A 25,531-nucleotide genomic window follows, 5' to 3' on the forward strand; every position below is an offset into this window, starting at 1 on the left:
AGAAATTATATCACCTCCCAACAATAGCACCTGCTTAGAGTCTAGCAGCACCCCCCCCCACACACACTTCTATGCCATTTAACTGCTGTACCCCATTCCTCAAGACCCTGAGCCTAATAAATGCAGATCAGATTGGAAACCTGACCTGCACACCCATTATGTGGTCATAGTGGTTATTTATTTCCAATCTAATGTCAGCTACTTTTTTTATGAAAAACTACTACCTGAGAATGAGGGTGCCAGGAAGCATTCCAGAAATATAGTGCATTGTATTAGTTTCCTGTGGCTGCCGTAGCAAATTTCAGCAAATCGAGTGGTGTAAGAAAAGCAACACAGTTAATACCTTACAAATTCTGAAGGTCAGGTGTCCGAAATGGATCTCATTGGGCCAAAATCAAGGGGTCAGCAGGGCCAGTTTCTTCTGGAGGCTCCAAGGGAGAATCTGTTTTCTGACGTTTTCTAGCGCCTGACCCCTTCCTCCGTCTTCGAAGCCAGCAGTGACTGGTCGAGTCCTCCTCCTATTGCGCTACTCTGATCTCCGTTGTCCCGCCTCCTTCTTCCACAGTTAGGGACCCTTGTGGTTACATTGGGCCCACCTGGATAATCCAAGATAATCTCTCCCTTTTGAGATCAGCTGATGAGCAACATTACACAATTCCCGATTGCTGTGTGACATAACACAGGTTTCATGCATTAGAAGAACAAGGGCATCTTGGGTGTGTGTTTGGGGGAGGGCGTTATTTTACACACCACATGCCTATATCAAAAGCTAGTATTCAAACAGAAGAGATATGATAGTCCCTCAGAATGATAACCTTACTTAATTCTCCTTGATAATACAAAAAAAAAAAAACAACCCTAACAACAAAAATGTAGTCTTGCAGTTATTTGGCAGTTGTAGTGTGTGAAGTAATGCTATTAATTTTGCTAAATTCAGAATGTTCTTGTCCTGAAGTTGACCTGTGAACTCCTGATTTCAGCTCCTTGACAGAAAAGAAATAAAGCACCTGAACGTCCAGTGGCTCCGAGCCCAGCTGGGCATCGTGTCGCAGGAGCCCATCCTGTTCGACTGCAGCATCGCCGAGAACATCGCCTACGGAGACAACAGCCGGGTCGTGACCCAGGAGGAGATTGAGCAGGCCGCCAAGGAGGCCAACATCCACCGCTTCATTGAGACGCTGCCTAAGGTGCGTCTCCCTCCAAATTAGGGGTCCAGGAGCCTTGGGGCAGCCTCCCTGACCCAGAGTTTGATATCTGAAGGGCTGGTTTACCAAAGGGGAAGAAAAATCAGTAACCACAAACACACACCCACACGTACACACCTCTTTATGCAGACTTCTAGACACGCTTCCTGTCCCCATTTGAGGTTGTGTTTACCGGATCACGTGACTCACTTTCCCTGTGAACAAGCCTGATCTAACAGAGCTTACGTCTGAGGGGCCCTTCCCTTCAAGCCTAAGTTGCAGGGTCCCCAGAAGCAGGCGTGCCCCTCCCTTCTGGGTTCTCTCCCAACCTCCCTCCTGCCTCCTTGCAGCTCTGCCTCAAACCTCCCTGTGGGGCCAGGCCAGGCTGTCGGGCAGCCCTGAGTGGGGCCGAGCCACTGAGGTGGCGGTGATGTTGTGTACTCTGTCACTGGTGCATGTTTCAAGGGCTCCACGCTCTGCTTGACGGGGCTGGTCACTGAGACCTCCCCTGGGCTGTTGTCCAACGGCTGGCCTCTGACTTCCTCCTAAAAAGCGAGATAAACAGAACTGCTCACCGTCTCTTAAGCCCCTTAAGTCCTGTATTTTCAAGTGCGTTTTGACATAACTCATCTCCCCCTCCCTCTCCTCTGTTATGTTCTGTATTGTGTACGAAGTACTGCCTAAAAGAGAAAGCTCAGTATCCCCAACTAGCAGGGAAGGCAGTCTCCTCATAGGGAAGGATGGCCATACCAGGTGGCCCTCTTTCCCCAGCTTTTCTTTTCCTGAGGCTCATCTTAGGATAACTGGTGCCACCCCATCATAGGCCCCAGGAGGGGTCATTGTCCCCCTCCTACCCTTTACCTTGTTGCTCCATCTATGAATAACTGACCCTTTCCAAGGCTTGTGCATTTTAAAACATTGTTTCAGTCTCCTTTACTAATGACAAGGTCAGGGTTCTCAATGTATGGGTGTGGACCAGCACATCAACCTCCCCTGGGAACTTTGTAAGAAATGCAGGTTTTCAGGCCCTGCCCCAGACCTGCTGAATCAGAACCTTTGGAGGTTGGGTCCAGCCATCGATGTTTTAGTAGCCCAGGTGACAGACCCAGGCTGAGGTTTGAGCGCCCCAGGGCTCGGGGTGGACAAAGACAAACAGAGAGGAACTATTACCTAGCTTATTAAATACGCCTTCCCCTCTGGCGTCTGTCTGCCACTGGGACCCCACCTTTCTGGGCTCCTGGGCTCCATCTGCCGCACAGAGCACACCTGTAGGTCTCGTGATTCTTTCTCAGACAAGGAAAGAGAAGGCAAACCTCTTAAGTCCTATTTTCTGTCTGAGGAGCAATTTCTTCCCTTGAGTGATTTGTACTGGGATTTACCTCGCCCTGCAGGAGGCTGGTCTTATTCCCTGCGTCATTCAGGGCGACAGCCCTGCCTTTCCCTGCCTCAGCAGGCTCAGTACATTATCAGGGCAGCCCGGCCACCCTCACACTCACCTGGGATGCAGGAGGCCTGCTGTCTCCCAGGCAGATGTAGCCTGGGGCAGGGCCAGTCCCAAACGTCTGCCGGAACCTCCCTGGCCTCTTCTTATTCCATCTGCAGGTGGAGTTCTTGGTCTGAGTGCCACAGAGCTGGGGTTGCCAGATACAGCAAAAAAAAAAGAGGGGGGCAACGCTGCCTAGAACGTGAACTTTGCAAACTCGGGGTGTCAGAATCAGAGCCTGCTGCCTGGCTAAAATCTACCCTGGCAAGAGCCTGTCAATCCGAAGATAGTGTTGTCCTCTAGGTTGGGTGCTGTCACATCCCGGCCAGCTCTCCCCACACACCCTGTCCTTGTCATCCTCCGGAATAGTGAGAGTTATCTAATGTGGACCACAAATATGTGAAAAATAGAAAGCAGATTTCAGCTTTCAACGTTACGTATCAAGACAGAATTTCTTAACATCTACTGAAATCATTGAAACACAGGAGATAGTTTTGTAAAAATAGCCACCGAAGAATTTCTTCCTTTTCTCACTTTACAGTAATGCAGAAGGCGCCACCTGCTGGTTGTATATAAAATAAGTTTCATTTATTTTCTTAGGCATAGCCCCTTCGAATCAAATTTCCCTCCTCCTGCCAATCTTTGTCCCACACATAATGAAACCAGAACTCCGGAGGAGACTAACATTGCAACACTATTCTTCCTCATAAATATGTTGACTTCTTTATACTAAAATACAGCTTTTAAGACACAAGTGGTCTATTTTCAAGAAGACAGATCAAACCTGCCATTTAGAGGTGTGTCTGTTTGTTTAAATCCCTGTGAACCCATTCTTAAATTCTGAACCTAAACTTTTGTAGGTATGGAAGCGGTTATTCATTTTTTTGTAAGCAAACTCTAGAATCTGAGTTCCACGTTTCATAATTACTAAACTCTTATTTACAGAAATACAAAACCAGAGTGGGAGACAAAGGAGCTCAGCTCTCTGGTGGCCAGAAACAGCGCATCGCGATAGCACGCGCCCTCGTAAGACAGCCTCGGATTTTGCTTCTGGATGAAGCCACGTCAGCTCTGGATACCGAAAGTGAAAAGGTGAGCGTTTCCATCGGACATAGTCACACTTGAGTCGGTCGTACTTAAGATGCAATGTATGCTTCCGTCTTCCACCGTAGAGAGCAGAACTCAGCCACGTGTGTTGATTGTTTCTTATGTCACCCTTCAGTGGACGTTGAACACTCTCTGTAGTTGTTATTCAAAAGAACTGAGATAAAATAAGGCAAATTAGTCTCATCGCATTTGTGCTTCAAAAAACAGTCCTAGGTTACTTTATATTGTCCTAAGGAGCTGCATTCAAGAGACGAATCTCCATGTCCACCGGCAGCAGTTCCCCAGCAGCGGCGTGAGCGCGTGGGCGGACACCATGCTGTTCCAAGCAGACAGGGCCTTAAGAGAAAGTGAATAATCATTTCCAGTTTGAGAAAAAGTTGGTTATTCGGGCATTAGAAAGACAAACTCATTCTGAGATGTTTCCTATCTTGAAAATACCAAAATGCAAGGAAGCTGTCTTTGTGCTCAATCTTCCCAAATTTGCTGGTGAGCTGGCCCCAGAGGGCTGCTTTGAGGGGTGCTGTGTGGCCAGGCACACCAGTAAATGCTTTTAAATGATTTGGTGGGCTGTGTTTATAGTCATATATTTGAGACTAGGTAATTCATGCCTCAGAACTAATCCAAACTAGGATTTAGTCATCTCCTGATATGCCAAATCCTTTGCTTTGTAAAATCTGTTATATTTCACTGGTATCATTGTGAAAGAAGGACCTATTGTTAGATAAATTAATTTGGAGGATTATTATGGAAGAGGAATTGAAGGGAAAAGACTATTTTTATCAGAATTAATTTGCACGAGTATTGAATAGGTTGTCCAAGAAGCGCTGGACAAAGCCAGAGAAGGCCGCACCTGCATCGTGATCGCCCACCGCCTGTCCACCATCCAGAACGCAGACCGGATCGTGGTGTTTCAGAACGGCAGGGTCAGGGAGCAGGGCACCCACCAGCAGCTGCTCGCGCAGAAGGGCATCTACTTCTCCATGGTCAATGTCCAGTCTGGAGCCAAGCGCCAGTAAACTGTGACCAGATAAGCTGTTAAATATTTTCTAGTGTTTGTGTTAAAATACAGCATTTAATCAAAGTTAAAAGGGGAACACTTACTGGAAAAACTATGTATAGTTACTTATTTAAAGTTCATTCCATCCAGTTCTTTAAAGACTTTATCATTAAAGAAATTAGAAGAAACATTATCAATGCAATAAATATTTTAATTGCATTAGAAATTTGTATAATAGTTCAAAGTAGATTTTGGTAATAAAATATGTAACTTTTGTTTTTATTTGCCTATTTAAACTGTAACTGACTGCCTTGCTAAAAGTATTACAGAAGAAGCAAAAAGTGCTGAATGTCTGCATAAAGTGCCTATAATAAAGCTAAGCATTTATATGACTGACATTATCGTGTCTTAAATACTTGTAAATATATTGCCTCCCAGTTGGAATAGTGAAGATCCTACCTGCATTTTAAAAAAAGACCCCTGTAAAAACTCCCATTAATTTTGGTGGGATTAGTTAGATAGTGTAAGTGATTCCAATGTCTCTTCACATTGGGTCTTAAAGAACCGTCTGCCTTCATTCTTGGAACTGACCCTGCTGATTCTTGCATTTCTGCGTTCTGATGGCTCTCAAATTGACCACAGAGATCAGTACAAGATTTGGGGGGTTGGGGTGGGTCATAGGATGCACAATCGTGGTGGACATACGCTGAGGTACATTAAATATTTTGCATTGCTCTTATAAGGGACTCTTATGGGATTTATTTATTTATTTACTCATTTATTTTTAATCTTCACCCCAAAATATGTTTACTGATTTTAGAGAGGGAGAGAAGGGGGGAGAGAGAGAGAGAGAGAGAGACATTGACGTAAGAGAGAGACACCCGTCAGTTGCCTCCCGCACGTGCCCTGCAAAGGGAGCTAACCCACAATCCTTTGATGCACAGGACAACACTCCAACCCACTGAACCTCACTCAGGGCTCTTACAGGATTTTACTATTTTTATACTTCAAAAATTATAATTATTCTTCTGTTTCAATATTGAACCACTTTGACCAGTAGTTAATTTTTTGATGGCAGATGTTTAAATGTTGCATAGATTTAAATATATCATCATGCAAATACGATGAAAAAAGGAAACATCACAAAGAATGATACTCTGACTACAAAATAAAAAGCCAGAAAACACTATGAACAAGACTGAAGGGCAGAAGCTGGGAGCAACACTTGCCCCATATAATAACATACTTATTATAATAACATATTTATTATGAACAATTGATATCCTTAAAAACATGAAGAATTTTAAAAAGAAAAATGCCATCATCTCCAAGGAAACATGGATAAAGAATATGGTCAGGTAATGCCTAAAAAAGAAATGCATGACCAAAAATGTGCACAACCTCAGAGAAATTCGGATTAAAACAGCATACTCTTTCGGAAGTAGCATCAGCCTCATGGGGGAATAAGACATCCCCTGTTTTGCCCTCAACAACAATAACTGGGCATCCGTCCACAGACAAAAGTGCCTTTTGGGGAACTGTGGGATCCCGCACCATCCGCTGAGGGATCTGAGAAGAGTCTGGCCCACTGTGTGTCAGGTAACGGGCATACAGACCTCAGTCCTGGCTGTGAGTCCTTCAGTGACCGGGAAACTACCTTCAGCCCGTGTTGGTCTAGCTCCAGGAGCCCCTGGCATTCACTGTCTTAGAGGATCACCCACGAAGGAGAGAGTGTAAAAATCCGGGTTTCACAAGAGAAGTTCCCACATATCACTGGAGCTCGGGAGAGGGTAGAAGGAACAGTTCGACTTGCCCGTTTCTCCCCTCAGGCGACACAGCCATCTCAGCCTGCAGTTTCTCTCACAGGGGAGTGAGTGTGTAAGTGAGCACCGGGCCTCCCCAGCCTCCCCTAAAGAAGTGCATTTTTCTCTGACCCCATCTAGAATACCAAATTGTGAGCTGGACGACTCGGGCACGGGGCAGGAAAAGACTGGGAGCTTGGCAGATAGGACTCCCAGAGGGCACTAAAGGTATGCAGCACCTACTAACTACATTGCGGGCTCTATCAAGAAGCCTGCCCACAAGCTGCTGAGGACGCCCCCAGGGCCCAGTGCGCCTCACGGGCATGCACCCCTGACCCTGTGGCTGGATCTCTGTGTGCGCCCCTACTGGTGATGAAGGAGAGAAACGAAGAACAAAAGCCCAGGGCATTCATCACCCCTAAACCTGCCTCACAAGAAATGCTAAAAGTTCTGCAAGCAAAAATGAGAGGGAGCTAATGACTAACATTAAAACAAGGAAGTAAACAACTGGTAAAGCTAAGTATGTTGCCAAATTCAGAATGCTCTAATACTGTAATTTGATGGTGTATTTATCACTTTAGTATAAAGTTTAAAGGGTGTGTATTAAAAATAAGTATTCCCTGGCTGGTGTAGCTCAGTGGATTGAGCGCGGGCCTGCAAACCACACGATCGAGGTTCGATTCCCAGTCAGGGCACATGCCTGGGTTGCAGGCCAGTTCCCAGCAGGGGACTCACAAGAGGCAACCATACATTGATATTTCTCTCCTTCTCTCCTTCCCTTCCCCGCTAAAGATAAATAAATAAAATCTTTAAAAATAATAATAATAAAATAAAGTCTTATTTGTTAAATAAATAAATAAAAATAAGTATTACTGTAATAATAAATACACAATATAAATAGGGTAAATTGTGATGTTAAAAACAAAAGGGCAGCACAAAAGGTTAGGGTTTTTTTATGAAATAGATGTTGTTACCAGTGTAAAATAGACTGTGTATGCCTGTAAAGTGTTTTATGTAAGCCTCAGGCAACCACCAAGCAAAATTCTACAATAGATTCACAAAATAAAAAGAAGGGAATCAAAGTATACCACTAGAGAAAAACATCAGTGCATGAAAGAAGACAGTAGGAGAGGAATAAAGAAACAAGGGAACTACAAAACAGCCAGAGAACAGTGAATAAGATGGCATGAGTAAGTCCTTACCTCTCAGTCCTTACCTCTCAATCCTTACTCTAAATATAAATTGATTAAATGCTCTAATCCAAACATACGGGAAGGATAACAAAGCGAGGCCCATCTGTGTGCTGCCCACAAGAGACTCACTCACTTCAGCTTTCAGGACACACATGGACCCAAAGTCAAGGGAAGGACAGAGGTGTTGCGAGCAGACACCAGAAGAGAGCAAGGGCAGCAATACTTACATCGGTCAAAACAAACCTTAAGTCAGAAATGGTTAAAGACACAAAAAAGGTCATTATATAATTATAAATAAAATTACACATACTCTACCAAGACTGAAGCATGAAAAAATATAAAACTTGAACAGACCAGTCATGAGTAAGGAGATTGAATCAGCCATCAAAAACCCCCTAACAAAGAAAAGCCCAGGAACAGATTGTTTCACTGGTGAATTCTCCCGAGCATTTAATGAAGGATTAATTACTGCCAAGCCATCTCACACTTCTCAAAAAACTGAAAAGGAGAGCACACTTCCAAAGTCATTTTAAGAGGCCAATATTATCCTAGCTAGAGAAGGACCCTACAAAAAAACTACAGACCAATATGTCTGATGAATATAAGTTTAAAAACTCTCAACAAAACACTAGCAAACTGAATTCAATAGCACATTGTAAGTAACATACACTATGGTCAAGGGAGATTTATCCCTGGGATATAAGGGTGTTTCAATGTAGGCAAGTCAACAAATGTGATACACCATGTTGATAGAAGGGAAGTTAAAAGTCACGCGATTGTCTCAATAGATACAGAAAAAGTACTTGACAAAAATACAATGTCCTTTCATGAAGGACGGGTATAGAAGTTGGGTGCAGAGGGGACACACTTCAGCACAATAAAGGCCACATAGACAGCCCACGGCTAACACCATGCTCAGTGGTGAAAGGTTGAAAGCTTTCCTTCTAAGATCAGGAACAAGACAAGAGTCTGGTCTCTGCTGTCACCTCTCCTGTTCAGCATGGTACTGGAAGTCCTAGCTGGCGCAATCCGGCAAGAAAAAGAAGTAAAAGGCATCGCAATCGGAAGGAAGAAGTAAAATTGTCTTTGCGGATGCTATGGTGATGTGCGCATGCGTGCCTTCCTGTCCTGCTCATTGTGCTCAGCCCGGTGTCCTCCAGGTTCACCCATGTCCTCACTAATGGAGGGATTTTCTCCGTGTTTATGGCCGAGTATTAGTCCAATGTGTGTGTGTGTGTGTGTGTGTGTGTGTGTGCGCGCGTGTGTCACATTTTCTTTATGCATTCATCTATCGGTAGATGCAAGTTGTTTGCATATCTTGCCTTTGGTGAGTAGAGCTGCAATGAACACGGTATGGCTAATTTAGTTCCCTTTGGATATACATCTAGAATTGGGATTGCTGTATGATATAGTAGTTCTGTTTTTTTTTTAATTTTCTTAGTAACCTCTATTCTGTTTTCCATCATGTTAAGCCAGCAAATGTATGGCAATTTGTTAGAGTAGAAGCCTCAAATCAGGGAAGCTAAATAAGGTTCTTTTCCTTATTTTTATTCCTTATTTTTATTTCCTTTTTGTTCAGTGTGAAGGTAATCAGGCTCTGAGTTGGGCTGGTTAGGCCAGAGAAGAGCAGGTGGTGGTGAGAAACATCCGTAGCTTAGATGTGAAAGGTGGAAGGATGACAAAAGTTGGGAACTGTTGTGACGTTGATGGAGATGAACTGTCTTAGGAGGAAGATGATTTGTTCATTTAGCCGAAGGCAGCATTATAGTAGAAGGCAGTTGAAAGTGTGGCCTCAGGCATGAACTAAGCACAGATGGGGTCCCAGTGTGTGCTGTGTGCTTGAGTTCAACTACCTTCTGTTTTGCTAGTTCCGTCCTAGGATTATCCAGCCATTTCCAACTCTGAACAATGATGGCCCTTCTCCTTTGGTCACCATAATTAACTTGTGAATTTAGGCAAAATGTGTTTCAATCTGTTCCTACACACAAAGCAGCCATTTATTCCAGGTTTCAATAATGTCTTTTTTAATTCATTTTTCTTACATCTCTGTTTCAGGTGCCTGCTCCCATTTGTGAGCCATTTGAGGAAAGGCCTGTTTTTGCATCACTATGTTCTTGTGTTTGGCAAAGTCCTTAGCATATAGCAAAGGTTCAGTACGTGTTTACCCTTTTTGCCAAGGTTTTGATCTAGTATGTACCACCCTCTGGATCAATTTTGTTTTATTACCATTTAGCATGTGAAAAGTCCTTTGTTAGTAGAAGATGCATTAAAATGATTCTTATGTAAGGCCATATAATTTTACATACCCATCATTACCATATGACCTGTGACCCAGCATTATCTACTCAACAGAACAAAAGAGAAGGCCTTATGGGAATTGCATCCATAATTTTGTAAAAGAAAAAAATTGTTCCTAAGAAACTGGAATAGTCTGGTAAGAGTGCTTTGCCAGTGTCATGTCCTGGGTTTGCTTTTGTACTGCGGTTATGACATCATCGTTCAGGGAGGCTGGGTGAAGGGTGCATAGGCCTCCACGATTTTTGCCACCCTCTGTGAGTCTATAGTATCTCACAACAAGAAGTTAAGAAGAAGGGTAAAACTTTACTGGCGTGTTTGCTTCTCTTAAAGCGATCCTTTGGGTGAAGTCTGACAAGTGAGGAGTTCCCCAGGAGGTGGTGGGGATGGGGAAGGCAGGCTGTGACACAGGAGGGAAGGATAGCGTTTCAGGTGGAAGAAACAGGCTGTTTGAGAAGCATTTGAAACGCAGAGGGGAAGAAATTGTGGTTGGAGCGGGCTGAGCAGGGGGGAGGGGCATGCGACATCTGGTGGGCGAAGTACAGATGTTTGCTTTCCTCTGGGAGCCCTGCCTGACAAAATGGAGTTTGGGAGAGTTTTGACCTGAGAACCAGAGCCTGATCTATGATGACTCCTTTCTCTCAGAACCCAGCCCCAAGACACGTGGGGAAGACCATGTGATTTGACTCAACCGAGCCCCCATCTTACAACCAGCATCCAGGGCCAGTGACGTTACTGGGTCTCTCAGACAACCAGCCCTCAGATGGCTGCGTTCCAGGCAATAGCACATGAGGCGGGAATCACCCGGCTGAGTCCAGTGAATCCACAGAACTGTGCAGCATCCTAAAAACCATTGCTTTAACCCAGTCGATCACTTGAACAAGTAATAACCCTTCTTAGTCTCATACCTTATAAAGGAATTTCACCTAACTTAGCCCACTTGATCTTCAAATGTATCCCTTCTGGCTACAGTAGCTTGGTGGGCACCTGGTTCCTCGTGTACCCCAACACCTCTATCAATTCCTGGCATATTGAGTGTCCTCAATAAAAATATTTGTTAAATGGAAAAAAAGAGGTTCATTGCTCTCTTTAAAAAAAAAAAGATTAAACAAAAGATGGTCGGAGTAACTTCTGCAACTGTTGTCCTTTGTTCCACTTGGAACTTGTAACAGCAAGGTGAAAAACCTCTGCCCTTGGTTCTGGCAAAATCAAAGTATCAAAGAGAAAAGCTGGAATGCTTACAGATACGTGCAAGAGGCAAAGCCCCATGATGAAATCTTTTCACCCATATTCTTTCAAAAGTGTCATTTTGGGTCATGAAGAAAGGTGGCCTTGGAGTTAGGAGGTGAACGTTTTCACTTTCTCCCCTGGGCAGTCACACTGAATGGAACTTACGGACTGCTGCCTGGTGTGTGGAGAAGCACCCAGGTGTGCCAGTCGGAAGCACCTGGGTTTCTTCTTTGGCTTTGGGTTTTGTTAACATGTATGAGTCGTTGGCCAAGCTACTTATTTTCTTTAAGTCTTTATTTCCTCATCGGCAATTGAAGGATTTCAATAGCTACCTCTTTGGTTTACTCAAGTACTAAATATTATAAAAAAGTTTTTAGAACACTTCCCAATACACCAAATATAAGCAAAAAATGTCAATTGCCTTTACTTCATATTCTTTTTTTAAAAATTTTATTTAAGATTTTATTTATTTATTTATCTTTACAGGGGAAGGAGAGGGAGAGAAACATCAATGTATGGTTGCCTTTTGTGCGTCCCCTGCTGGGAGTTGGCCTGCAGGGAACCCACCTGCAACCCAGGCATGTGGCCTGACTGGGAATCGAACAGTGATCCTCTGGTTCACAGGCCCGCGCTCAATCCACTGAGCTACACCAGCCAGGACTACTTCATATTCTTCATGCTCTTATAGGTTACCAATACTCTTGCATAAAGAGGAAGACTTATTTTGTATTTATTCATTTAACAATTATCTTAAGTGCCTACTGGACTACATATTGGGAGCATAATGATAAGACAAGAAGCTCACAGTTTAGGAGGCAGGAAATATGTTTAGTAATGGGAGCCAAGAATCTACTTGTCAGTTGGTCAGTAGAGAAAAGACGTGGATGTGGAGAGCAGCATAGAAAAGTCTAGAAGCCTGGAGTCAGAAGGGACTCAGGGTGGTGGTCCGAGTTTCGTGTCGGCTGTGGAAGGGTTGGGTGGTGGCTGCCACAGAAATGAGTCCAGGAGGTCAAGTAGGACCTGGGTCTGAAAGGCCTGGGGTACCAGAATAGACTTATGTTTATTCTTGCAATAGTTTATTGGAAATAGTGAGAGTGTCAAGACACACCTTATTTCAGAATGTACACATTCCTAGAAACATATATGCGCAGTGAGGTTTTATAAAATAAAGTATGTTTACATTTTTGATATTCATGATGAAGATAAAAATATAACCCTTTTACAAACTTTCTAAGTAAAGGAAGAAAAGGACAGTTTAGAAACCTGCCTTGCAACTCCTGAGCATATAGGGGTAACCTGCAAGAGAGTTTCAGAGGCTGTATCATTTCAGCCATGAGAGACAGTTTCCATATACTAGCATCTTAGGCAGGAAATCACACTATTCTATTTGGGGATGAGGGGAAACGTCAAAGGGAGGGAAGGAGGGTTTTTCTCTTTTAGTCAAAAGATAGAAAAAAGTAAACATTATCAAGGGCACGGTTCTCATATTTTGTTTCTATAATCAAACCAGTTTGTAGGTGAGGCTTTCTTATTCTACCAGAATATGACCATTTTTTTTAATTTCCAAAAGCATTCCTTTTAGATTCTCTCGCATGCAAGGCTCATTTCTCAGAGTGGGTCTCCTTACTGCCACAGAGTTTGCACAGGTGGCTCAGACAGGATATCTCCATGGATTTCCTACACTGCTTTAGGAAAGGGGCTGAGGCTACCTACCTTATTTGAAAAAAATCATGTGGCCACAACATTGTACTGCCCTAGACAAAAAATAGTATAAAATTCTTTGGGATCAGGGAGCCCGGGTCTGGAACATGTGCATATAGACAAAACCTGAAAAGGCCCTGACTGGTGTGGCTCAGTCAGTTGGGTGTTGCCCTGCAAAGTGTAAGGTTGTGGGTTTCATTCTAGTCAGGCACATGGCTGGGTTAGGGGTTTGGTCCCCAGTCTGGGCACATACAAAAGGCAACCTGTCTATGTTTCTCTTTCACACTGATGTTTCTCTCCCTCTCTTTCTCGCTTCCTTCCCATCTCTCTAAAAATAAATAAATAAATAGTTTAAAAAATCTAAAGAGAAGTATGCCAAAATGGTCATGGTTGGGTAAAAATGAAAAAAAAAAGAATAGGTTTTCTCTATGAGAACAAATACTTAAAAGGGTACTTAAGAGTGTTGAAGGCTAAATAGACATATGAAAAGATGCTCAAAGTCACTAATCATTAGAAAAATGCAAATGAAGACCACAATGAGATATTTCACACCTGTCAGAATCGTCAATAAATCAATAAACAGCCCTGGCTGGCATAGCTCAGTGGATTGAGCACAGGCCTGCAAACCAAAGGGTCGCCTGTTTGATTCCCAGTCTAGGTCCCATTCCTGAGTTGCAGGCCAGGTTCCCATTGAGGAGCATGCGAGAGGCAACCACACATTAATGTTTCTCTCCCTCTCTTTCTCCTTCTCTCCTCCCCCTAAAAATCAATAAATAAAATCTTTAATTATATATATAAAAAATCAATAAACAAGTGTTGGCAAGGATGTGGTGAAAAGGGAACTCTAGTGCACTGTTGGCAGGAATGCCAATTGGTACAGCACTGTGGAAAAGAGTATAGAGGTTCCTAAAAAATTAAAATTAGATCTATCTTATAACCTAGCAATTCCCCTCCTGGGTATTTATACAAACAAATCCAAAACACTAATTCAAAAAGATACGTGCATCCCTATATTCACTGAAGCATTATTTACAAAAGTCAAGATATAGAAGCAATCTCAGTGTCCATCAGTTGGCAGTTGGATAAGAAGAGGGTACACATATACAATGGAATACTACTCAGCCACAAAAAAGAATAGAATATTACCATTTGCAACAACATGCACAGACCTAGTGACTATTACGCTAAGTGAAATAAATCAGACAGAGAAAGACAAATACTGTGTGATTTCACTTATATGTAGACTATAACACAGCAAACTAAACAAGCAAACAAACTGTATCTGTGAGTCTGTTTCAGAGAACAGGCTGATGGTTGCCAGATGGGCAAGAGGTTGGAGGGCTGGGTGGAAGAGGGGAAGGGATTAAGAAGTACGGATTGGAAGTTACAAAATAGTCACGTGGATGTAAAGGACAGCACAGGGAACAGAGACAATGCTGTTGCAGACTATGTACGGTGCCAGGTGGGTACTTGGGTGGTCATTTTGTAAATTATAAGAGTGTCTAACCACTATGCTGTACACCCAAAATGAATACAATTTGGAGTGTCAACTGTAATTGAAAAAAATTAAAAGAAAAAAGTGCAGCATAGAGAATATGGTCAATAATATTGTAATAAAAAATCATGTTGAAGGCTAAATACAAAACACTGGTTGCATCACAAAACTTAGCACTCATGAATTAGTCTTTTGCATGTACTTCCATTCTAAAATCAAATTTTTTGTGCAGCTAAATTTTCGTTCTGGATTATTATTGGCTACTAATAGGTAAAATTAAATTTCAAGTACATTTTAAATTCTCAAAATTGACATGTACACCAGAAAGGCTACTGTAACCCACCATTTTACATACTAGCCCTGCACATCCAGGCTAAGGTCCTATGTTAGCGACAAACGCCCATATGCTCTCTACACCTCTTCACCTTTCTATTTCATAAGTTTTTACTTATATCAGTACAGCTCAAAAAACTGATGCACAGATGATTACAAACCCAAGTTAATTTGCTTTAGTGGATTCCTAAGCATTTCACAATACCCTTTAAAGTGGTTGAGAAGCCCCTCGGATGCCCCAGTTTTAGGACTAAGAAATAGCGCTATGAGTAATTGAGAACTCACGCCAAAGGCATACCTGATGTTACTGTTATTTTCTGTTATATTACCTATAGACACTTCTGTACAGTGTTAGCAAAGATTTACATCTGTAGCAAAATACTGTATTTAGAATAGCCTTAAGGTGAAGGGATTAAGGAAGCACAAACTGGTAGTTACAAAATAGTCACAGGGACATAGGAAAGCCTAGGAAACATAGCCAATAATATTGTAATGACTATGCTATGGTGAGAGTTGGGATACTGGACATATTGGTGGGAACACTATGTAAAGGATTTCAGTATATGGTGGTCTAACCACTAAACTATACACCTGAAATGATCAAAATAAAATGGAAAAGAAAGGAGTGTTCTTTGCAATCACACAAAGCTGAAAATCGAATAAAACTAATATTTTAATTGGAAAGAAAAAACACTGAAGAGTACGTCAACATGAATGACCTAAAGCATGGTGAACCTAGCTCATGCTTATTCATTTCATCTCCGACCTTGGCACCCTATCTACCCAACAGTTCCTATAATCCACACAGAACACAAAAATCCCATTAGGCAATGTGACCTTTGAACTCTCAGTGTGTCATTCCTCGATGCTGGTGGAAATGATGTGGCATGAGGATCGATAGCAAACTCTTCCCAACTGGTTCTTTATATTTGGTCATGGCCCCTGGGCCAGCCCACCTTGGTTTAAAAGGATGTAAGAAAGAGGCCATCGGAAAAGAGCGATGGATCAGCACTACCCTCATCTTCAATATTTCGTGACTGCCTTACAGGTAATGGGGCCAAATTAGCTAGATAAACTTTATAAATGTGAATGTAAATATATATAAATTTTACATATATGATTTTTAGGAGAAAAGGGGTCCTCTCCAAAGCTGGAGAGGGATTTTTGTTTTGGATTTCAAGCAGTGAGAAGCATTTTAAAAATAATTTTTGGAGAAAAGCTTAAGAGATTACATGATTTGAAAGAAATAAAGACAAGAGAAATCAAGATTTAGAAATTCTGAGAAGATGGAAGATTTAGACAGATTGAAAAGCATTTGTAGAGGAAATTTGGAAATAGAATGTAGGTGTGGCCATGCACAAATATAATAGTAGGAGATAACATCTAACCGTCTATTTTCAGAGATAAAAAGTTGGAGAATTGTTAGCCACAAACACCATGCAATGGGGAAAAAACTGCAAAGCACATCAGCATCGAATGAAAGCTAGATGGAGAGAGAACCAAGTTCGTTAAACTGTCTTCAGGGAAAACTGACGTATTTTTCATTTTCACCAATTCCTTTATTGATTTAGGTATTTTGAATATGTTGGCTATCCCCAGCATGGTAGAAGGCTGCTTGTTCTCAGTTAAATGTCTTAGTTTAATGGCTATCAGTTTCAGCTGGTCTACCTGACCGTGGAGCATATGCAGTCAGAAATCTCTATTACCACTTTTGACACGTTCAATCAGTATCATCTCCATACACTGCACAAATCTTTTTTGTGTGTTTCACTAAAAAATGTGTTTCAGTTGCATTTTTTACCTTTATGGAAATAAGAAAGCATAATATGCTGAAAATGTTGCATATATTCTTCCATCTTCAATATTAAAATGGCTACACAAAAATTCACCAATTTTGATAAGTTTTTTTAAAATGGACGCTGGTATGACAGGTGTTACAATACTGTCTAAAAAACTTGCTTCAAATGAAGTTAAAGACAACTAAGCACTACCAGAGTCATCTTGTTGAAAAAAAGAAAAAGAACTTTGTGGCCAATCCAATATATAGTCAAGGGCCATTTAATTTCATGGTGAGACCAGTCAGAGGCATTCCTGTTTTTCTTTGGCCATGCTCCACTACACAGTGGAGGCTTGCAGGAGCTGAATATTTTAAATTAGCCAGGTTTGTGGTTTTACCAAGTAAGCCTGATAAAGAGAGGGCAAGAGGGCTGCAGATATTTACAAGGTGGGTTATGGAGGAAGAGAGCACATCAAGGAAGTGAAGAACAGAATAAGGGGGTAAGATCAGTGGATGGGGGGTGGATGTGTTCAACCATCTGGTACATCTGACCCATCTCCTCTGTCCCTACTTCCTGCCCTATTTAAAGTGGTGGCTGAGAACATTGCCTGCAGTGGACTTCAGCTCTGTCCCTTAAAAGATCTCTATTCTGTTCCACTCTAATATTTAATTTTGTTTATATCTGTCCAAAACACATTAATTACCATAGTTTCATAATAAAAAGTCTTGGTGTCCAGTGAGACAAATCTCCAATAATTTTTAAAAATGAAGATGAAATAGATTTTCAGGAAAAAAAACTGAGAAAATTCATCACCAACCAAAGGAAACACGAAAGAGTGTTCTTTCTGTAAAAGGAAAATGAGCCAAGGTAGTGGCTCTGATATGTAGGAAAAAATAAATGGCAAGAAAATGATAAATACAGAGATAACTCTAAAGGAATATCAACTCTATAAAGTATTACAACAGCCATAAATAGAGAAAATTAGAGCACTGTGCATGTCAAGAATAATATTTAAGTCAGGTGGATAAATGATGTTTGAGGGCTTTAAAAATCCTTGAATTGCCCTTGAATTGCCCTTACTTTCTCCTAGAGGAGAAAGTAACAATGATTAGTCAAAGGTACATGTTGTGATCTCTAGAAAGGAATAATTACACAGTAAAAGAATATATACCTAATAAGCTAAGAGAGAGGAAACCTAAATCATAAAAATACTCCATTGAACAAAAAAACAGGCAAAAGTTAAGATTATAAAGGAAAGACAGCACTAACGGAAGAAATAGAAAAAAGTAAGACGGCACAGAAGTGGAAGGGCATTCGCCCTACGTCATGAGAACAAAGAAGTAACTCTGTATCCCAACACAAAGAGAAAGCCACGCTTTCTCACAGCCCAAATGCCATCAGGAAATCCAGTGGGGCTTGAATATCGTGTTTGAATGAAGGAACAGCCCAGTGGGACGCACCATGTAGAGTTGTTTCATTGTTTTCAAACGGATATAAAAAGAGCCTTTGGATTTGTCTCTAACACGGGAAACACACAAACACAAGCATGTACGTAGGCATGGCTCCTCTCCCTCCACCCGACCAGACTGTCTTCCTGTGCCCTCACACGCAGAACGCACGAGCACTTCTTTGAGGGACATCTCTGGGAATTGACTTAGACGGACAGGCAGGCAAGCATGTCCTACGTCTGCGTGCTTTTTGTTTGTTTTTGTTTCGGCTCAGATGCTTCCTACTTCCTCAAGTATCTGCCTTTTTACCCCCCACCAACCCCAGGACTTCTTTTATAGAAACTGTAGAGGCTGTCATCTCCTCAAAGGCCCTGAGTTTTATAATGTCTTCCAGTCACCACAAAGCCTTCTTTCAAACTAAACAATTGCAATTGCTTCATTCCCAGCGTATCTTTAGTGATCTGACCACCTGTTCAGCACCTGAAGAGGAGGAATTCTAGGTGATCGAAGAAGAGAATCCTCATGGCTCTGGTGGACCAGGTAAGGAGAAAAACACTTTGTGGAAAAATACTTCAGTAAATCCATTTCTATCATATGGTTCCAGAACATGCTATAGATTCAACTAATTGCCAGCATACTCGTATTCTTGAAGTCAAGTTCTGCCTAGCTCAAGGTTAACAGGCAGAGCAGACGGAGAAAAGTGGCACATTTGAGAGAGTGGCAGAGCTGCTGGCTCCTATGCCAGCCTTTCCTCATCAGCCTCTTCTGATCTTTTAGCGATCATTCTAGTTACCATTTATTAGGTGCCTCCTATGTGCTGGGGGCCCTTCACACACATTGCATCTAATCCTAACAACACCCCTGCTTTTCAGAGACTCAGCCAAGAATTAAATAAACTGCCCAAAGCCAGACAGCTAGTGAGTGGCAGAGGTGAGATCTGTGCCAGGGTCTGGCCCACAGCACCTGTTCTTACACCACACTCTGCTTTACAGTTCTCCGGAAGCCCAGGGAAGCCTTCAGGTGACTTCTGTGTTAGGCAGACAGAGCAGGTCCAGCAAGGACCAGCAAGCAATCCTGCTACCTGATGAGGATGGAAAGCCGTATGTGTTGAGCACCTACTATGTTTTGGGCATAGTTCTAGTTTTTGAGGTTTTTCTTTTAAACCTCTTAATTCATTTATTCCTCCCAGTAACCTAATACATACGAGGAAACTGAGGCCTTTGGAAGTGAGCCAAGTGTCCAAGGTCACTTGTTAACTCATTAACATAGTTAATAAGATGTGAAGGTCTGAGTTCTAATCCCACTGGCTTCAAAGCCTTGATAACTTATGGCTCCATATTGTAGACCCTTTCTTTTTGGCTGAGGGCAGAGAAATGAATCAGAAGGGACAAGAAAACCATACAGGGGACTCAATAGGCTCTAGGTGTAGAGACAGCTAGAATACAGGCAAAAGTCCAAGATCAGAGCAGGAAACCAATGGGGGTGGGGGGCACTGGAGACTGGACCCTGGTCTGGCTGATGTAACTAGCCTCAGGCAGGACTTAACCTCTGGGCATCAGTTTCTTTTTGTAAAAAAAAAGGAAAAGAAAAGAAAATGTGTGTTTTGAATCAGGGCATCTCTAAAATCCCTTCCAATTCTGAAGTTCTGTCTCTCTAAGTATTGAGAGGGCACCGACAAAGTTCCTCTTCTCCAACGAGCGCAGCGTGGTGCTCCGGAGTTAGCACCGCGGTCTCGAGATGGTTGGGTTCAGAGCCGGCGGGACCAGACCTGGGGATGTAGAAATGGTGAAAAGAGAGTCTAGTGCTCTCTCTAGGTCCTTGGTCCCCTACGGCTGTTGAGCCCGCTTGGGTCTGACCAGAAAACAGCGCCGAGAGAGAGTGACAGTCACTTTTAGGGGCTCTGGTGGCCGACAGCCGCGTCTCCCCAAGCACCCGGCGGCAACAGACTGATCGCCGACCACAGCTGGCGCGCGGGGCGGCGGCTGGCTGCTCGCCCGAGTGGGCGGTGGCCGCGCCGGCGCCCCCGGCAGCGAGGGGGCGCGCTGGGCCCCTCGTCCGCGCCTGGCCGGTGGAGCCAGAGCGGCGGGCGGCGGGAGCTGCGCCTGCGGGCCCGGGCCGTAGCCCCGCGGCAGCGGGAAGGAGTCGCTGGGCCCCTACGCGCGCGGGGGGCCGGGGTGAAGTTGCTCGAGCAAAGTCCAGGCACCTGATCGCAGCGCCCTCGCGCCCGGCGGCTGGGCCAGAGACGCGCGAGGTCCGAGGTGAGGGAGGCCCGGGCGCGCCGGGAAGCCCGGGACGGTGGGCGCGGGGCCAAGACGGCTGGACCTCCACCCGGCGCCCGCGGCCCTGCGACTCCTGTGTCCGGCTGGGATCCGTCGGGAGGGCGCTGCGAGGAGGCTGGTGGTCCTCCTCGAGCTGGGGCGGGTGCACTTGGACCTGAAGGTGTGGTTTCTCCCCAGGCTGTGATGGATCTTGAGGCGGGGAGGAACGGAACAGTCCAGCGCCCCTGGAGAGCAGAAGGTGACTTTGAACTGAGCGGCAGCAGGTACTTCACCAGCAGCCACGGCTTTTCTGTTACGCGCGAATCAGCGGGGGCCAAATTCGGCCTTGGAAAGAAGTTGAGAAAATCTGTTTGATGCCTTTGGCCTTTGTCTTGAAGGTGCTTTGGAGGGTCTTGTCTGAGGTTCTGACCTTTCTCATGGAATGTCACTGGGGCTCCTTTTGCAACAGGCTCGGGAAGAAGAGGCTGTCTTTAAAAAAGTGCCCGCTTCCCTTTGTGCAGGGTGATTGGGTGAATATCACCGTTGTAAAATTTTCCTTGTATTGTATAACTCTAAACTTTTACAAACAACTTCCAAAAACATCATCTCATTTTTCATGCTTATAGACAACGGCTGCTGATGGTTATGTTTTTAGAACGAGGGCAGTGAAGCAAAATCTCCCTTCTCCCCCTCCTTGTTCCTCTTCCTCCTAGTCTTACCCCCGCCCCCCTCCTCCCAGCCCGAGGCGGGTTCCGTATTTCCTGGCTCTGGTCCGGGAGGTGGGGAGGGGGGCCTTGGGTAGCCTCATTCTTCCGTAACCTACGCTTCCAAATTAGTTTTTGTTCCAATACAAGGAGGAAAGCTCAACGCTTCCTTTGCTTGAGCTTGTTTCTCTCACGAAGGCTCTTTGGTTCCTATGGGACCTTAGTAAGTGCACTTCACAGGCCTTAGTAGGAGCAGAAGCGACCAGTCAATGGTGTGTTGTCTTAGTTTCCTCTTTTGCTGTGGAAATCATTTTCGCCTTTAGCCTCAAATAGTTCATGAGGCTGNGGTGGGGAGGGGGGCCTTGGGCAGCCTCATTCTTCCGTAACCTACGCTTCCAAATTAGTTTTTGTTCCAATACAAGGGGGAAAGCTCAACGCTTCCTTTGCTTGAGCTTGTTTCTCTCACGAAGGCTCTTTGGTTCCTATGGGACCTTAGTAAGTGCACTTCACAGGCCTTAGTAGGAGCAGAAGCGACCAGTCAATGGTGTGTTGTCTTAGTTTCCTCTTTTGCTGTGGAAATCATTTTCGCCTTTAGCCTCAAATAGTTCATGAGGCTGGTATGGCCTCCGAGTTCACACCAGGCCATCCCGAACTAACTGACCTGTGTCATGGAGTAATGACCCAGAGGGAAGAATTTATCAAGTTCTGCAGTGTGTCTTCCAGCTGCAGGGAGCCTGATTAGCCAACTGAAACATGCCTATCTTGTGTTTAAACCGAAGCATTATTCTAGTCTGTTAACTCCTTACAGTGATATTGCTCTGTCACTTCTGGGTACCTTGCCACTCATTCAGAGAAAATTTAGCTTGCCACATAGAATTGGAAACAGATAGATGGTAGTATTTCTACCAGGAGGATGTGGTCTTCCTCAGCTGGCAATTCAGTCTGGGGTTGACTGTGACTCTATAAATAGATGGCATTTTCACACGGAAGGCTATTTATGCATTGCCCTGGCTGAGCATTTGATGAGGGCACCAGGGAGCTACCCCTGCACCGACCACAACAAAATGCGGTGACACTCCAGAACTGGAGAGGTCCATGGGAGGCGGAGCTCCAGCCTCGTGTTGGAAGGTCAGAAGAGACGTGCAGAAAGTTAGGAATACAGTAAGACTGAAGGATTATGAAATTAAATATAACGAGGCTAATTTTTATAGAAAGCAGACCAAAGCTTGTACAATCAGAGGCTGCTGAGCTCACCTTATGGTTATTTGGGGCACATTGAAACTTAGTTATATGCTCATTCCACTCATGCTGCTGTTGCCTGTGGCACATTCTTTTAAATATATTTAGTGGCAGATGCCTGTTCCTTGGCTTTAGAAAATGTCCTAAATAATTTGGAATCAAGTTTTATGGGTTAATTTTATCGCCTACTTGGAAATTTAAGCTAAATAAATGCATTTTAGGTTAAAAAAATCTCTATCCTCATGGAATTTACATTTCTGTATGGTAGACAGGTGTTGATAATACACATGTTGAACAAGTATACTGCAGCAAGTGCTAGAAGATACTGAATGCTCCGGACAAACGTTAATCAAGGCTAAGAAAATCAGGGTGCAAAGAGAAAGTAGTTTGCAATTTTAAATAGGGTGGTCAAGGTAGGTGTTGTTTAGAAAGCAATATTTGAACGAAGTGAGAGGGGAGAGCAGTGTGGGTGCATTCCTGGCAACACGCATCTGACCATGTGAAGACCCCTACAACAGGAAACTGCGTGGTGTGTGTACGGAACAGCAGAGGCCGGGGCAGCTGGAGCAGCGGAAACAGAGGTGGAAGTGGGAAATGTGGTCAGAGAGGGAACGAGGAAACAGATGGCGTACGGCCTTAGAGGCCAATGTAGGATTTTGGATTTTACACTTGAGAAACCTGGGAGCCATTGTAGGCTTTTGAGCAGAGGAGGAGCAGAATGTGTACTGAGTTTTTAAATGATCACTCTGGTTACTGAGGACAGACTAGGGTGGGCATAAGTGGAAGGAGAGAGACTAGGCAAGCATTCTCCTGGGCTAATGGGGGAACAATAGAAGTGGAGAGCACCAGTCGAATTCTAGGTGTAGTTTGCATATACGGCAAACAAGATTTCCTGACACCGCTCCCCACAACCCTTCAGAAAAGTAGCCTTTACTATTCTTAGGATTATTTTTTTAGTCAAAGAAAAACTTACAGCAGTCCCCCTTTATCCACAGGGAGTGTGTTCCATGACTTGCCAGTGGATGCCTGAAACCTCCGATAGTGCTAAACCTTATATATGTAATGTTTTTTCCTAAACATACATATCTCTGATAAAGCTTAATTTATAAATTAAGTACTGTAAGAGAATAACAACAATAACTAATAATCAAATAGAAAAATTATAACCATATACTGGAGTGAAAGTTATACAGGGTGGGACAAAAGTAGGTTTACAGTTGTTTGTATGGAAAATAGTATCATAATAATAATACAAGAATAAACTCTGTTTTGATCACTTAAAACTGTAAATCTACTTTTACCCCCACTGTATAAATGATACCTCTCTTTCTGTCAAAATATCTTACTGTACTGTATTCACCTCTTCTTTTCTCGTGATGATGTGAGGTGACAAAATGCCTAATTCAGTCCAAAACTTCCACCTTTTCACTGAAAGGAAGCACTTTATGGCTCCTCTCTGGCATGTCCAAATTGCCAACATCACTACTCTTGCACATCGGAGCTATTATTAAGTCAAATAAGGAGTTACTCGTGCACAAGTACTGTGATGCCACAACAGTCGATTTGATAACAGACGGCAACTGAGTGACTGAAAGGTGGGTGATTGTATACAGGGTCTGGCAGGACTAATGCCACTCGGTGAGGTCGGTAGGGCACATGAATGTCTCACACGAGCAATTTGAACATATCATCTAAAAAGTAATATGGTGTGGTTGAGTGTGATATTGTTATGTTATGGAATTACAGGCCTGTGATTTTGTAATAGAAGATTTTTATGTAACAAAGCGGGGGCGTTATTTGTGCCGGACCCCATACAACATACATACAGGGGGTGATTCACATCTAGGGCAGGCTGCGGCAGGACAGCGTGAGTGAGAGTCCAGCACAATACTCCGACTGGCACACAATTCAAAACTTATGATTGTTTATTTCTGGAATTTTCCATTTCATGTTTTCAGTGCACAGCTGACTGTGAGTAACTGAAAGGGCGCAAAGCAAAACCGTGGGTGGGAAAGGGCGGCTACTGGGACTGACTTGGCAGACTTCGCCAACACGTTCACCTTCCTTCCAAGCAAGGGTGTGGGGTCTCTGTGAGGCGGGTGACTGTTTCTTGTTTACCCAGACATTCCTGTAGCACCTTGGACAGTTACCTTAGTTCCTAAGTGATTGCTTTGCAGTATTTGTTAAACTGTGTAATTTTGACGATTTGTGGGCATCGCTGTTTTATATTTGAAATATTATAATAGCTGAATAGGATAATTACTTAAGTTTATATTCAATTGACTGGGAAACATTTGGTAACAGTTTTAAATTCAAACGGTTCTATATTTTTTTCAACAGCCAAGACAGAAAAAAAATGAAGAATGTGAATTTGACTGGACCATTAACATTGGTAAGCTGTGAAATAAAATGCAATAATTCTTTCCTTCGTTCAAATTTGGTGTCTTTAGTCGGCACTGATAGAGCCAGTACTTCACGACCGTCCGCAGGCAATAACAGGTTTTCCTTGCTGCACCTGTGCTGTCTTCAGCTGGCTCATTGGAGCCATGGCTCATGTTCCCAAGTCTGGTGATAAGAGGAGGTGGAGAGAGGCTGGCTGTGAAACAGAGCAGTGCTACCTGGTTCACAGGGTCACTGAAAACGGGACTTGTGGCCCTGGCTGGTGTAGCTCAGTGGATTGAGCACTGGCTGCGGACCAAAGGGTCTCAGGTTCGATTCCCAGTCAGGGCACATGCCTGGGTTGCAGGCCGGGTCCCTAGTGGAGGCCATGTGAAAGGCAACCCCACATTGACATTGCTCTCCCTCTCTTTCTTTCTCCCTCCCTTGCCCTCTCTCTAAAAATAAATAAATAATCTTAAAAAATAAAATACCCTTAAATAAGGGAAAAAGAAAACTGGACTTGTGTTTGTAGCACCAAACCCATTTCAGAAAAAAATATATATCTCGTATCTCTGTTTGTTTCACAAACCCCCACAAATAGCTTGAAATAAGCTTTCATGTAGAGCGATCGTTAACTACAGAAACTTAAAAGTAATTAGGAAATCTGTGTTCACATTTGGCATCCAAGATGTAACCTAGAGTAATCAGGCATTTCGACCCTGTGTGACACATGGCACAGTGGCTTCCTGCTGGCACAAAGCAAGCCAGCCTGGGTGTGTCCTTTGTAGTATGTCTCCGGTGGCCCAAGAAAATGTTTGCCCACTTTTGATAAATATGTGTTTCAAACTATGAGAGCCATGATCTGCTGGCAAAGAAGTGGACATGAAATGGCATGTCAGCTGAAG

The 25,531-nt window shown here is 43.5% G+C and overlaps 2 protein-coding genes across 3 annotated transcripts in view; both read left to right on the forward strand.

Moving 5' to 3' along the window:
* ABCB1 (ATP binding cassette subfamily B member 1) overlaps window positions 1-5,166 on the forward strand; it is an 80,053-nt gene extending 74,887 nt beyond the window's left edge. For both annotated transcript variants that reach the window (XM_037066126.1, XM_037066127.1), the window contains exons 26-28: window positions 981-1,187; window positions 3,613-3,759; window positions 4,584-5,166. In XM_037066126.1, the coding sequence (XP_036922021.1) occupies window positions 981-1,187; window positions 3,613-3,759; window positions 4,584-4,790 (561 nt within the window). In that variant the 3' untranslated portion in view covers window positions 4,791-5,166. The remainder of the gene's footprint in view (window positions 1-980; window positions 1,188-3,612; window positions 3,760-4,583) is intronic.
* A 14,930-nt stretch (window positions 5,167-20,096) lies between these two features.
* The window catches only part of ABCB4 (ATP binding cassette subfamily B member 4), a 78,778-nt gene continuing 73,343 nt past the window's right edge, over window positions 20,097-25,531 (forward strand). Inside the window, exons 1-3 of the mRNA XM_037066128.1 lie at window positions 20,097-20,304; window positions 20,503-20,588; window positions 24,588-24,639. Coding sequence (XP_036922023.1) covers window positions 20,509-20,588; window positions 24,588-24,639 — 132 coding nt within the window. The 5' untranslated portion in view covers window positions 20,097-20,304; window positions 20,503-20,508. The remainder of the gene's footprint in view (window positions 20,305-20,502; window positions 20,589-24,587; window positions 24,640-25,531) is intronic.

The sequence above is a fragment of the Sturnira hondurensis genome, unplaced genomic scaffold (genome assembly GCF_014824575.4).
Source record: "Sturnira hondurensis isolate 20B ecotype Veracruz unplaced genomic scaffold, ASM1482457v3 Scaffold0016462, whole genome shotgun sequence".
NCBI lineage: Eukaryota > Metazoa > Chordata > Mammalia > Chiroptera > Phyllostomidae > Sturnira > Sturnira hondurensis.